Raw genomic sequence first — 14972 nt, 5'->3', positions numbered from 1 at the left:
TTTTAATCCCTTCAAATATTTTTGTTCCCCCATTCCTTTTTAATGCTTGTTTTACATTTTTTTAATTTATTTTTTCAACTTTTTTTTTTTTTTTGATATCTGAAGCTACATATTTTGTGTGAATGCTAATTTTTTTAGCAATTAAATAGTTACATAGTACTACTGTGTCTGAGCACGTGAAGATGAGGTGAAACCAGGCATGACTAAGGAAGATTCTACAAAACTGTTTTATTGAAAAGCAAGACAGAACTACAAGAGCGTTGTACAATCTCAGAGGGGTCACGGGCTGAGCTGGGGGAGAAAGAAAAGCTCTCTTGAGCTTCTTTCACAGTATGTCTTTACCTGAAGAGGTAGATTTATTGCATAACCTGAGAATCTGCAGTGCCAAAAAAAAAAAAGCAGTAGCGATTCAAATGACTACCAACAACTAAACACAAATTTAGAATGAGCATGACCCCAAATACAGATGTATGTCTCAAAATAATAGCTCGCAGACTTCTGCAGATGAGGTGAAACTTACATCAAGGAAATCCACACAAATCAAGTGCTGTTCTTATAATAAAAATCAACATTCTTATCCAAAATTTGAGATTAGATAATGAAAAAAACAATACAGGATTTTTATATAGAGAAAAAAAACAGAAGTGATGGAAGCTGGTGAAGATCTACATTTCCATTGTTTGGCAAGTTAAACACATTCAGACCTGTCAAACCACTTTTTCAGAAAACATCTTGCCCTTCTAAACTTATGTGACTGCAATCATCCATTACATTTGGTTACAAAACACACCATATGTGGTTAGTTCAACTAAAAGTAGATTATCATGTTCAATGAGCACTGAATGAAAATGCTGTTTTGTTGGATTCAGTGTTGAGGAATGTACTGGCCAGTGTGAGGTTCAGATCAGAACATGAACAGAAGCAGATGTTATAATGGACCTGAAGAGGCAAATGTTTCTAGACCCTGTGTCCTCGACGTGATGATGACCAGCGCTGGGTTTCCCAAAAGCATCGTAAGCATATGTAGATCGCAGAACTGCTGCCACAAATCAATTCAGCTCACGATTTTTTGGAGAAACGCAACCGAGATCTTAAAGGGCTGTGAGGCTGTTAGTTTAGACAGGAAATTGGCAACTTCTACATTCATAAGTTCAGTTCTCGACATATAGTTTCACATTAGCAAATATTGAGAATGTTTGCAGCTCTTCAGAACACTTAAGCATTGAATGTAAAGAATTGAATAACAGACATTTTATAGTTGTTCATTAGAAAGTCCAAAAAAGAGAATCACATTCAGAATATTTAGTATCAAATGTGTCAAGGCCCCTTTTAAAATGAAAGTTTTGCATTAAGTTAGACAAAAAAAATAATTACTCACCCTCATGTTGTTGTTCCAAACCTTTGACATAAAAGGTTTTGAGATTATTTTTTTCTGTCCATACAATAAGAGTCAATCATTAACTTTCATTATATGGACAAAAACAGTTGAAAATCTTTGGGGAAACAAATTTGTCATACGGGTTTAGACAGACATGAGGGCAAATAAATTATGGTATTTGGATGAAATACCCTTTTAACAAAAATAAAAAATCCAATTAAAACAAAAGCTATTATGAGGACTAATCAACAGCAGAATCAGGATAATAAAACCAACCAAAGGAAGGAGATTATCGCCTAATCTTGCTCTTTCAGCAAACAATATGCCATTATTCAAAAAAATCCAATTAATCAAAAACAAAAAAAAACATCCAACTGGCTTGAAGTGGCTTGGAAACCCTGATTCAATACAAACTACCCTGTTTCTTAAATAAATGGGTTTGCAAAGTTGAAGTGAATTTTAATGTAATATAAATGCACGTGGCATTTTACATTTTCTGTCGGTCATGCGTTTCTCTTCATCTGTCATACAACAAAAAAAAGTCCCTACCGTAGAAATTTCAGTGAGACTGTTTGACCCTAGTATTTCACATAATTGTTGGAGATGTAGCAGCCTTTTTCAAAGCCAAACTAGCCCTTAATCAGATTCTCATATGAAAACCAGTCACAGGCGGTGAGAAGTCTTGACCCCTCTCTTATTTATAAGACATGTATCATGTCCATTTCAGTCAAAGCAACAGAAGCGTGACTTGTTATGAATAAGTCTTGGCTCTGACTCAAAGTGCCAATGAGAAGATAAGTGTGTGTTAATGTATCTCACCTCTTTTATTAATGCCCTGTTTCTCCAGTCTCAAGGTTATCTGGTCATCTAGAGCTGGACTGGCTAGTTGACTATGTACGGTTATTTTAAAATAGCAATATTAAACATTATATGCATCCAAAATTATTTATTCAGATTCTAGAGGTCAGAGCGAAGAGCTACATTTTATTAAAGAGAAACGAAAGATGTGCAACCACAGCACAGCTGAACAGGAAAGGGCTGGAAACAGATTGGGGGGAGGCGAGGGTGGAGAAAAAAGAAAATATACGAAACAAAGCTGCATGGTGGCCGTCTTGGACCACGTGACCATTTCCTACGAAAATACAATGTGATAAAAAACAGGGAGTAAAAAGTGCTCGATTACCAACGTATAGAGCAGTCAGCGTCTTCACTAATGTCCTGCTTTTTTCTCACAAATTTTAAGATAATAATTGTTAGACAAAAATATATACCTCCACAAAGAAAAGAAAAAAAGAAAAGAAAGGGCACCAGAAGGCCAGGCTCAGTCGTCAATGAGTTGTCTGGATGAGGTGGTGCCTGATTCCTCAGGCTGAAGCCCAAGTTTCTCTGTTTCAGGCACCAAACCCTCCATCTCTCCCTCCACCTCTCTCTCCATCTCTGGGTTGGAGAGCACTTGTGGCTGGGGGTCAGGAGGCCCTGTACCTTCTTCCTCAGGATCTTTCGCTGGGCCCTGAAGGGCCAGGAGTTTCTGGTTCAGGTCGTTGCGTTCTCTCTGCAGGGCCCTGCAAAGCTTCTCCAGACGATCCAGTTTGCCTTGGAGGGCCTTGTAATTCTTGTCCCGCACCGTTTTCTACGAGACAAATGAAAGTAGCAATTTCAGCAGTCAGCAAGGGCACATTAAATTGATCAAAAGGGACCGTAAACATTTATAATGTTGCAAATTAATTAATTACAAATATATGCTGCTCTTTTGAACTTTATATTCATCAAAAAACCCTGCAAAAATAAATCATGGTTTCAACATCGATAAAAATAAGAAATGTTTCTTGATCATCAAATCAACATTCAAGGAGCATGTGACACTGAGTCTGTAAGTACAATTACTTGTAGATTTACAGTACAGTACAAAAAAGGGAAGAAACATTCACATTTTGTTCTACAACTTTGTTGCAAGCAGGGCGGGGCCAAGAGCAGTGGGAATGGAGCGTGTTCGGTGGCGCGAGTGCTAATTAGTGCACCGCACCGGTCTCAAGTCCCATGGAGGAGCTCCGGAAGGATAAAAGGAGGAGTGACGACCATAGATATCCATATAAGGCTAGATGTCTTAAGGCGGAGTCTCGAACGGCATCACCGTTCGGCCATCTTGTCACAGGGAAGCTTTCTGGCGAGCTCTGTGGTGGTGAGTGATCAGCACGAACACAAATCCTCTTATCTCGCTGAAATCTTGACGGATTTACAAACTGTTTGGTTTCTTACAAACGTTATTAACGTGGTTATAATTCCGAATGCTTGACCATGTTGAACATAATTATTCATATGTATGCAGTGTCATAACCACATCTCTGACGTTTATAACAAACCAAACCGTTTGAAAATCGGTAGAAAATTGAGCATGTTATGGTTATTTAAAAGCACATGCACCATTAAAACACAATGTTACGAGTGAGCGAGCTCCCTGTGGCAAGATGGCCGCCACGTGCGGACGTCAACCTCCATTGGCCAGCAGCGCGGACGATACATCTAGCCTTTATTATATGATATCTATGGTGACGACAGTGAAGGAGGAGAGAGGACCAGGCCTGGACTTTATGTTGGTGCTTTATTTTAGTTAATGCTGCAGTGGTCCATGAGGAGCTGCTGCTGCTGCTTTACTTTCGTTCTGTTCTCTATGTTTATTTTATTATTAAAGTTATGTTTAACGTTCGCCGGTTCCCGCCACCTCCTTCCCTGAACACAAACCTTTAGTATATGCTATGTGTTTAAAAAACACAACAGCTCTATTATTCCTCTCACCTCTTCTGCCATCTGCAGTAGAGTCTGGTTGTTAGTCTCCCATTTGGTCCTCCATAGCGTGGTCTCCTTCTCAAGCTTCTTGATCTTCTTTGTCATCTGATCAGTCACAGAAAATAATTTTATGCAAATCATGCCTTTCCATACAGATAATTATAACATCATATTTTCAAGCTTTTCTTTGATTGTCTTTTAAACAATAAGTACTAATCACTTCATTGTCCGAAAGCGTTATGTTTGGAATAATGTGAAAATGTAGAAACAAATTAGCTCAAAAGTAGCTCAACTGTTTTCAATACTATTAATAAGAAATGTTTCTTGAGCAACAAATCATCATATTAGAATGATTTCTAAAACATCATGTGACATTGAAGCATGGCATAAAAAGCTTTGCATCACAGGATATTTTAAAATATATTAGAAATAGAAAAGAGTTATTTTAAAGTGTAATATTATTTGACAATATTACTGTTTTTACTGTATTTTTTTATCAAATAAATGCAGCCTTGGTGAGCACAAGAGACTTCTGCTGAGACTTCACACTTCCTGCACACTCACTTTCTCCATCTCCTGTCGGAAGGTGGTGAAGACCTCGTTGCTTTTAGCGAGGGTGGTCTGAAACTCCTCAAACTTGTCCATGTACAGAGTGAGCTGCTGCTTTAACTGATGCTCCTGCTCCTTCATCAGCTCACATTTATGTCTCGACTCAGTCGCATCCTTCAGAAGCTGAACAGAGAATATAGATCAACCAATCAGCATTATGATGACAATTTTCTGTTTATCGATTCCAATTCTTATATATACCCAATTCGATTGCAATAAAGTAAAAAAATAAAAATAAAAACTCGGATATCATTCAGATTTATTCTAAGTCTTATTGCAATACCATGAACAAAAAGAACACTTCCACAAGGAACTTTGGCCTACGGTTTAAAAAATATAGCAAAAACAACTAACCTAACTAATATAAATTTCAAGCATTATTAAAAGACAAGTAAACACTCAGTAACTAAAAAAGAACAAATTAGCAATCGCACAAATAAATACAACTGAACAAACACTTAAAATAAACTGTTTTAAGATTTGCAGGTATTCAGGTACAGAAACTGTGTTCAAATGTAAAATAACACTGCATTTTATAAATGAAATGTACATTACAAATATCATAACAAAAAAATCTTTGCATAGAGCGTTTCATTCTTCTGTTTATTCAGCTCCAGCGATGATGCCCGATAGAGATTTCCTGGAATGATGTGTGTTATCTACTTCTGCGGCGGGGCATATTTTGTCTCTGCGTGAGAGCGCCCTCTGGCTTTCAGATGGAGCAGCATTTACTACCGATCAGCCGCACTGCACTGACAAACTGCGCATAAAATAATCGCAGCCTTTGCCAAATCGCGTGCGGTTTTATTGCGATTAATTGAGCAGCCCTAGTCACCAGGGGTCTCATTTATAAAACTGTGCGTAGGAACCTTACTAAAAATGTACGTGCGCCCGAAAGCCAAAAATGGCGTACGCAAAGAAATATTCAGATTTATAAAACCGTTCGTACGCCAGAACCTGCGCAGAATTCACTTTATAAATCCCAGTCATCGGAAGATTGTGCGCACATACGTCTCCTCCCCGAAATAACCATATATGGAGCTTACAACGCCTCATTTTACTATGCAGATCCTCATCTGCATATCATTTGCATATGATTATTCATCCACGTGATAACGTTTAACGGTACAAGACACATTACATTAATAAAAATCATGTAGTTGCCTATCCTTGCCTTGTTTTTGAATACATAAATCAAATAGTGTAAAATACATTTCAGAGAAAGTTTTTCTCAATCTTTTCCACTGGCCGAATTGTATTTTTAATTGATTTATATATTTAATGGAAACAGATAGGCCTTGGGCATTATTTGCACGAAACTATTTTCTCAGACAATCTGGTATTATCATGATAAGCAATTATCTCTGTGGTTAAAACATTAAAACAGCACGCCACAGGAAAAGTGTTCAAAAACATCGCATCCACAACAAATATTTCTATTGACTGAATTTGAATATAAAAATGTTGTAACTTCTCAGTATTTCATGTTTAAGTGTTTAACTCCATTAATTTGAATGGCATATTTAATCTAAATGTTTATATCAGAAGTAAAACATAGTTTAAATCATTATTTTATTTATTTAAACTGTTATTTGCGTCAGTTTCACTAAACGGCACAACGCGCTCGCTGGCGCGGACATTTAAGAAGGGATGGATATTTGCTTCAAGTGACAGGCTTGGTGAGTGAAATTATATTTGTATTATCTTTCTGTATATGTTTAATTTTCTTTAGATTTTCTGTCTAAAAGTGACCAAAAAGACACTTAACTCCAGCTCACCATCGGTGTCGCCAATTCCCTTTGTCTCCAGAATGTGCGTACGCACGGCTCAAAGTTTGCTTAAAGGTGCGAACATTCTCCCGTCAAGTTTGTTTTTTATAGATCACAACCTTTGCGTGGGAACTGGCGTACGTACGTTTCCAACCCCGTTTTGTGCGTACGCACGCTTTATAAATGAGACCCCTGGTATTTATAGCTTAAGATGATTAGCTTAAATAAACTTGGTTGCAGAAGTGAGCAAACATGCCAGATTACATGTCTCATATTTCAGGTGGTTTCACGTCAACCAAGCAACTGCCATTGTTATGAATGGGAATGCTAAAGGATAGCTTTACCCACATATTATAGATCTCCTTGGTTTGAAGTACCAATCCTTCAGGATTAAGCCCAGCTCAAAATCAGGATTAGGATTATTACAAGGATACTCACAAACTCTCTTTCTCTCTGCTGTTTCTCCTCCACCTCTCGCATCAGTTCAGCCGTCCGCTGGAGTTTAGCATCCACCAGCTGCTGTTGCAGTTCCTTGTGTTTGAACACCTTGTCGATGTGCTGGGTAAAGACAAATGTCACATTCACATTATTCTTCAAAACATCATAGAAATCTTCAAAAGATGTGCAAGGATTCCAGTGTCATCCATTTCTAGATATTTTAGCTGTAGAAAAAAAGTCCATTATGCTGCAAACTAGTTGTTGTCATATAATTAGGGGTTCAAACGCAATGCGCTGAAACTATTGTTTTTGTAGGGATTTATAGGGGTTCAAGTGCGAAATGCTGTAGCCAATGAGATCGGACCATAGGTGGCGCTACAATTGTTAAAAAGATTTAAAAAACATATTTCCTTAGTGAATTGCCTGTATTGCTGTAAATGGTCTTTCCATCTATAATGTAGGTGGTTACAGGCTTGCTAAATAAAACATTATACTTTTGTTTTGCAAATGCTTAAAACACTTGAACCCTGTTAGTTGCTGCTTGCATCTATATTTTTAATTCATTGTAATCATAAACACACTGATTCGTAGTGCAAATATCTAGATCAGTAATGAAACTCTAGAGGGCGCATGCCGATGGTCAATTGATGTGAATTTTGCATAACAGGTCCCCTTTAAAAAAAAATCTGCTCAGCTGTTATTCAAAGCCTGAAACACCATGACCAATTTTAAAATATTATTTTTATTTGTGATAAACTCAAGTTTCTGAATCCACATTAAAACCTGATAAAGTGATCATATGCACTACCTGTTAAACGTTTGGAATAAGCAATATTTCTTAAAGCTGCTGTGTAATATATTGTGATAAATTTATTATTCGAATTTAAAATAACATTTTTTTTTTTTATACGCTTTAAAATGACATTTATTCCTGTGACAGCAAAGCTGAATTTTCATCATCATTACTCCAGTGCCACATGATCCTTCAGAAATCATTCTGATACGCTGATTTTCTGCTCTATTAATAATGGTTCTTATTATAAATGTTGAAAACAATATTTTGGACAATATTAATGTTTTTACTGTATTTTTGATCAAATAAATGCTGCCTTGTGAGCATAAGAAACTTCTCTCAAAAACATTAAATCACCGGCAATGTACGTTACGCATAATCCTGCATACATAGATGTGATTATGTGTTTATTCAGTGAACCAGCTGCATCATAATGATTTCATTTGAAGTTGCACATTTGGTAGGAGCTCAACATGCAAAACATCTGAGGACACTGCATGTCTGAGGAACACGTTTAGAATTAAGCAAATATGATGTAAAAAGCAAATATTCTTGGCTATCACATGTCCACCAACCCAACCAGCCATGACTACTGAAATGTCATATCTCAGAAGCAATATGAATGAATAAAACACCTCAACATTTACAGAGTACAGAACATGAAACCTCTGCACCTCATAATTCTTAGGAGCATAAAAGCCATTTTACATATTGATGTTGCCTCACCTCCTCCCGGAGCTCGTACTGCTCAATGAGCTTCTTGAGTTTCTCAGCCAGCTCCATGTTCTCATGCCGCAGTTTGCTGTTATGCAAGTTGTGCTGCTCCATCTGGGCCTCAATCTCATTGAGCGTCATCTGGAAGTGCAACGTCGCCTCCTTCCGCCGCTCCTCGTACTCCCTGAACCGCTGAGCATTCTCCTCCTGTTATCACAATGGTTATCTGGTTAAACTTAAGCCTGGGACACACCAATATATCAGTTATATTGATAACTTTCTTCATTTTAAGCAGCTCATGTTGTTATGAAAATAATAGCGTTTTGGAATGCTCAGATAGGTTAACATAACAATAGATCAGCCTTCCGTCTGTGCGGTCTTGACTTTCTTGCTCTCTTTCTCTTTAAAGGCCCCCTGAAATCAAAATTATGATTTTTTTAGCTTGTAGTATGGATATGTTTGCCTTAAGGTTATGAATTAGCTGGTGTGTTCCAAAAAAATTACACAATTCGCATTTAGGAGATATAAGCATTCAAAACGTACAGTCTCTCGCTTCCGCTAAAATGGATCACCTATTTTTATGACATCATTGCGGACTTCAGCTTCTCATCACATCTTCTGTCCAATCAAATGCTCTCTAGAATCTAAAGCTCCGCCCCCTATGCTATAAATACCACCTGGCCAAAGCGACCGTTGACATGTCATGGAGCAATACGGGTTGGAGATGTGTGTTCAGTTGCTCAAACGCTCAAGTTTTATTCCGTTTTCCAACAGTATGTTGGTTAAGAATAAAATGGCTAGAGTTTATTCACACCTCTACTATTGAATCCAACGTATCATCAGCGCTCGGATTCACTTCCATGGTGCTGTCAAGTATGACTTGCAGTCTGTGAGGTAAACTAAATGCTATTGGCTATTTAAATGCTTATAAAAGGGGAGGAGCCATTCAATATGTCCCGCCTTAGCTTCCTGTTTCAGTGGAAATTACGTCAATGCATCATACAAAACTGCGCGTTCCAAGGCACTTCAGTGGGCCTTTAATTCTCGTGCACTGACTCGTTCGTTAAACTGAATATTCGGGCAAAGGGGAGGGTGTTGTGAGGTTTTGAGCCAGCTTTTTCTTCAGCTCTGACTTCGCGTGCAGCCGTGCACGAGCACAAAACCTCACAACACCCTCCCCCTGTCGGTGATTGGTTGGAACACTATTTGAGTGTTTGGCTAAACCATTTGTTTTTGTGTGCAGATCTCAGAGCCTAGGCTGCCTACAGAGACGCGTTTTTTTGACGGCATGCTTATGGGGCAGGCAGCTAGCGGATCGTTAGGAAAGATTAGATGAATGTGATAAAAATATTTTTGGGCCTGAAATCACTGATACCACCTTTAAAGGTCTCATTGCATGGATTATTTTATTATTTTAGAATGTTTCCTGGGGTGCCCTTATAATGTTAGTATGTTTTTTAGATCAAAAGTTGTTATAATTTAGAAATAAAAGGCATATTTCCTAGCCTGATTTTAGCCTCTGATTTGAACGCTCTGTTTGAAGGGGCGTGTCTGCTGTGAGACTTCAATGTAAACGCCCACTGCTGTGATTGGCTGACATGCTTGCATATGAAATATCTAGCATTACATGTGGAACTCCCTCGAATACTTTTACTATTACGGCTATTATACGTTTTTACTATTACAGCTATCGAGATTAACGAATCGTGAGTTGTTTTTTTAAAGGGACACTCCACCCATTTGCATTAAGCTTTGCATTGTTAGAAACCCAGTCATACTATTGAATGGTCGTGCAACACTCTCTCATTTTCCCCTGAGACGGGAGAAATCCGTTATTTACCTTTTACACTTCCTCCTACAATGACGCAAAAATCGTCATTTTGCGTCATTGTAGGAGGAAGTGTAAGAGGGGGGATTTCTGTTGAGACTACAAGCACTAGTTCCTCATCTTTCCCAGGGGGCAGGACCCGGACTGGCTCGAGTTAGGGCGGACTGGTGGCGCCGGTGATCTCACTATGCAACTCATAGACTGTAAGATGCAACTACGAACACAGAGATAGAGTCCGTCTGCGGCAAAGAATTTCAACGATGACAATTTCTCCTGGACGAAATCTCTGAATCAGACGAGGACACGGACGTTTGTGTTGAGAACTATCCTAGTTTCGCACCGCATATGTTCTGACTGAACATCCAGGTACCATGCAATAATTCACCTTTTCGAAAGAAATACAAACGAGGAGTAATGAGTTCGCCAACTAACTAGACATTTTGTATGAATGTGAAATGAATTTCAAGCTCTGGTGGTAGCTAGCCTTGTAGACGGAAGAGTGATTTCTCTTATAGGCAGATATGCGCCTTCTGGATTAGTGGGAGTGGCTTGCAGAGCTGTGCAATGTGGTGCATTGTGGGAGTTGTTGTCTTTCATACAAATACGTCCTGAAGTTATTTTTTGTCTTTCCTCGGTCACGAAGGCACCAAATTCAAAATTTATTTTACATTTCGACTACATATATGACCCACTTTAAATAAAAAACAATGTTCAAATGGGTGGAATGCCCCTTTAAGTATTTATATCTATTCCCATCACATAAAAGGTTGCAGTGATGAGCATTGAGCAGATGACAGTCTGTTGATCGCGTGAATGAAGATCTTATCATTGCAACGCAGTTTCTGTACTCTCACTAATGATTTCACAATGTAAACATGAGGTAAGTACAGTAAGAGCTTCGTTGTTCAGTGTAAACGCGTCACTGATTTCATAACGAGTTTTGGCAAGTGTCCAGATAAACTCACGCTGTGTGATTGACAGCTTGGGCGATTGGAAAGGGATTGTTCTTTGATCGCTTTCTGTATATATATTAATCACAGTTTAAGTAAGATTATTTTCATCCTACTAAGAGAAACGACGTGAAGTTGATTGTTTAGTCACTGGCTTGATTTACTGATGCATAAACAGTATTGAACGACTTTGAGAGAAAGATTATCTGTCTGAACTTGAACAATTACACATCAGAAATGTACATAAACCACTGGTTCTTCAGAGGCTCGGATGAAGGAACTAAAAAATACTTTTGTGTTCATTTGTACATCCAAACACTGAGCAACTGCCATATGCTTCGCTCATTTGCAAGCCATCATGTCTCTCGAGGAAAAAACAACATCTCGCTCGCGCAGCTCATTTTCTCATGGGCGGGCCGAATTCTCTTTGCGGGCAAAGAAGAGAAAGGGGAGGTAACATAAGAGGAAGATTTCTAGATTCGCCCGTCTGAGCATTCATTTTCTCAAAAAAACCCAGGTCTTGGTTTACACCCATCAAAACATTTGGCCACTGGGGGACCATAGGCAGGCTAGGGAAGCTCATATTAAGGTTAAAAAACCTGCAATGGGACCTTTAAGGCCAACATGAATCTTTAAATAAAATGTGCATGACCTCTGGTGGCTCTACCTTCAGGGTCTTGTTATGGCGCTGAAGCTCCCTGCAAAGACTCTCCAGTTTGCTGCGTGCCAGGACAGCTTTGCTGTGCTCGCTCTGCAGGTGGATCTTCTCCTTCAGCACCTGGTTCTGCTTCTTCTGCAACACCTTCACTTGTTTTTGCATGCTGCGACTCTCCTCCAGCTGTCCCAGGAAGACACATTAGTATTTAGTCATGCACTGAAATTTCAGCAACCCAAAATATTCAGCTGAAATTGTCTATTTCATGCACACAATGAGGAAAAGCTAAAGCAAAACTAGAAAAAAATAGCTTTTAATTTATCACCAGGGAACACGATATCCTGAACACTATACCAAATTCAATTAAAAGATTCCTCTAGCTCAAACAGTAAAGCAAGGTGCTAGCAATTCCAAGGTCATGGGTTCGATTCCCAGGGAATGCGTGACCTGATAAAGAAAACGTACACCTTAAACATAAGTCACTTTGGATAAAATCATCTGCCAAATCCATAAATGGAAATGTAATTACACAATTAACCAAATTTAATTACCAAAACTTTATTTTCAGTTTTCAGCTAAATTAAAACGAACATTTTGTTGTTTCACTAAAAAATGCATTTCAGCACGTCATATTACTATTTCATACTACATGAATTGTATAATACTTGGAGCAGCTATTTTCTTTTGACTTTTGTTGTATGGAGGAAAAAAGAGCAGCTCCTTTTGAATATCTACTTTTGTCCTCAATGAAGAATGAAAATAAATCATGCGTGTTTGGATTGCTTTCTCTAACCCCAAATACATACCAGGTCTGCATATTTCTTACAAAGGGCAGCAAGTTTCTCTTCTGGGGTGGCTAAAGTATGAAGCGCCTGCATCAGCAACAAAACCTCTTTGCCTATGACAAAAAGGGAAGAATAATGCATAGAATAACCTGTTAAAACGAGTCATCCTATCACAACTTTAAAAAAAATCTACAGCTTAGAGCCCTGTTTATTTATTGCATTAAACCTGAAACATCCCTTTAATGGTGAATACTAACCAAAGGATTTTTGGTCCTTGGTTTTCTCAGCGTTAGGGTCCAACTCCCCATCGAGAGGGTCAGGGTTGCTATCTTCCCTTCCTGGTGTCTCCCCTCTTTCCTCCTCACTGCTCACCAGCCCCACAAAATCTTCCATGTTATCCTGGGATGGAGTCTCCACATCCGGAGGTGAACTGCTCCCTTCAACGAGTCCCCTGGCCTCTAAACCGCAGACCCCGATGATTTCGTCCATGACTTTAGTGCCCTGATGGTGTAAATGCAAAAAAAAACCTTTTGAGATGAATTTAAGTTCACCAAGCTAACACTGACATTAACCCCTGACTCACTGCATTGAAGTTGATTTAGCCTAAGTAACATTTTGCGCATCCAATACAAAGATGACTGTTCTAGTACACTGGCCAAGATTTTTATTGCAAACAGAGCCAAGTGCAAACAAACTCAGTATATACAGGAACAGATGAACACGTGCTGCACACACAGAGCAGCCTCACGCGAATCTGGCTGTCTCAAATCCCAGTGAGCTCCCTACATAGGCAGCATTTTGGGGGCATCTCACACGTCTGAAAAGAAGCTCACCTCACAAGGGTTTGACTTTGAGCCACAGCCAGAAAGTTATATTATAACCAGAACAAGCAAAATTCGAGGGAACGGGTTAAGACATGAACAAATGAGACCAATGAGGCATTTACTCAAAGCACGTGCCAACTAATAATCTGTGCAACAGAAAATGCGTCAACACTTACAATTACATTATACACCACAAATTATTAAAATTCAAGCATGTATTCAAGCGTACGTAGCTTTCCTAACTTATACTAGCAGTCTATATTGTTAATTTAGAAAGATAATTAATTATCATGTTAAATGTTATGGCAAGCCCCTAAATGAGTAGCAAACAAGCCTCATATTCATCAATTTCCCTGGGTTGAGAGTTTAAAATGTCAATTTATTAAGAGTATCAAAGCCCAGATAAAATATTAACACCAAAAATAATACTGTCGTGAAATCAGTAAAGCTGTAAACCTCAGGCTAACTCGCTAACTCCACATTTTGTTCAACACACATGCGCGTGCATTCAACACATTTATTATCTTATCACTGATTCAAAATAAAAATCCATACCGTCACTCTTATGTCAGCGCTAAAAGTAAAACACTTCGCCATTGTAAATCGCAGTGGTTAGCCTTGATATTTTGATAGCGTAAGTTGAAAGTGCTTTATTAAGTTGGCTTGTCTGCTGGTTAGCGGGCTAAAGCTACTTCCTTCGTAAATAACACACATTTATGGCGACAGGTTCCCTTCCTGTGCGTATAGCAAATCTTTCATAGCGTTAGACATGTTAATGATGTTATATCTGAAACAAATGCACAACAGTGAGCAGGTTGAGGCACAGTACCTGTATGTTTTCAGTGTTTAATTCGAGCCTGGCATCTGAGTGCGTCGCCATGTTGTGACGAAATACTGAGAAGTGAAAATAAAGGCAACTCAGACTGGATGAACACAAATAAAAATCACGTCAAACATATTTATTATATATACAAAAAGCTTTAGTAAAAAAAAAAAACTAACCAGTCATTAATTTTGCTATTATTTCCATTTTGTTATTTTATTTTGACATGTTTTAAGTGCAGCGTATCGCACACCTGAACTCACACACGTTCACTTCTCATGTATATCCTATCATTATACATTCACATACAGTAAATGTAGATAGGCATCTTATTTTTAACCGTGGATTAAACTTTCAAAATTTAAGACAGACTGCACATTTTTTGCACACAATGAGCTCTGATGGATACTTCAGTGCTCTAGTCTAAAGAACAGAGAATTGATCCAGACTGTTCAGACGAAACACTAATTATATATATATATATATATATATATATATATATATATATATATATATATATATATATATATATATATATATATATATATATATATATATATAAACTTATTGCTATTTCCTGCATTTGGCTGAAATGTTTTCTAATATATAATACGAATGAAGA

At 38.2% G+C, this 14972-nt stretch overlaps 1 protein-coding gene across 3 annotated transcripts; it reads right to left on the bottom strand.

The window, feature by feature from the left end:
• Positions 1-211: 211 nt before the first annotated feature.
• txlng (taxilin gamma) lies at positions 212-14421 on the bottom strand. 3 transcript variants are annotated; one of them, XM_084395281.1, is made up of 9 exons: positions 14357-14421; positions 12961-13204; positions 12725-12816; positions 11931-12101; positions 8498-8692; positions 6979-7098; positions 4727-4894; positions 4172-4267; positions 212-3008 (listed from the first exon to the last, which is right to left on the bottom strand). In XM_084395281.1, exons 1-9 carry the CDS (start codon positions 14405-14407, stop codon positions 2700-2702), a joined length of 1446 nt encoding a protein of 481 aa, XP_084251407.1. In that variant the 5' UTR covers positions 14408-14421; the 3' UTR covers positions 212-2699. The 3 variants fall into 3 exon arrangements, with proteins under 3 accessions (XP_084251407.1, XP_084251408.1, XP_084251409.1); XM_084395282.1 differs by lacking the exon at positions 14357-14421 and adding an exon at positions 14083-14349; XM_084395283.1 differs by lacking the exon at positions 14357-14421 and adding an exon at positions 13287-13475.
• Positions 14422-14972: the final 551 nt, after the last annotated feature.

This window comes from Rutilus rutilus (assembly GCF_951802725.1).
Source record: "Rutilus rutilus genome assembly, chromosome: 22".
NCBI lineage: Eukaryota > Metazoa > Chordata > Actinopteri > Cypriniformes > Leuciscidae > Rutilus > Rutilus rutilus.
Note: the sequence above shows the minus strand (reverse complement) of the source record. Positions and strands in the feature narration are given on the sequence as shown.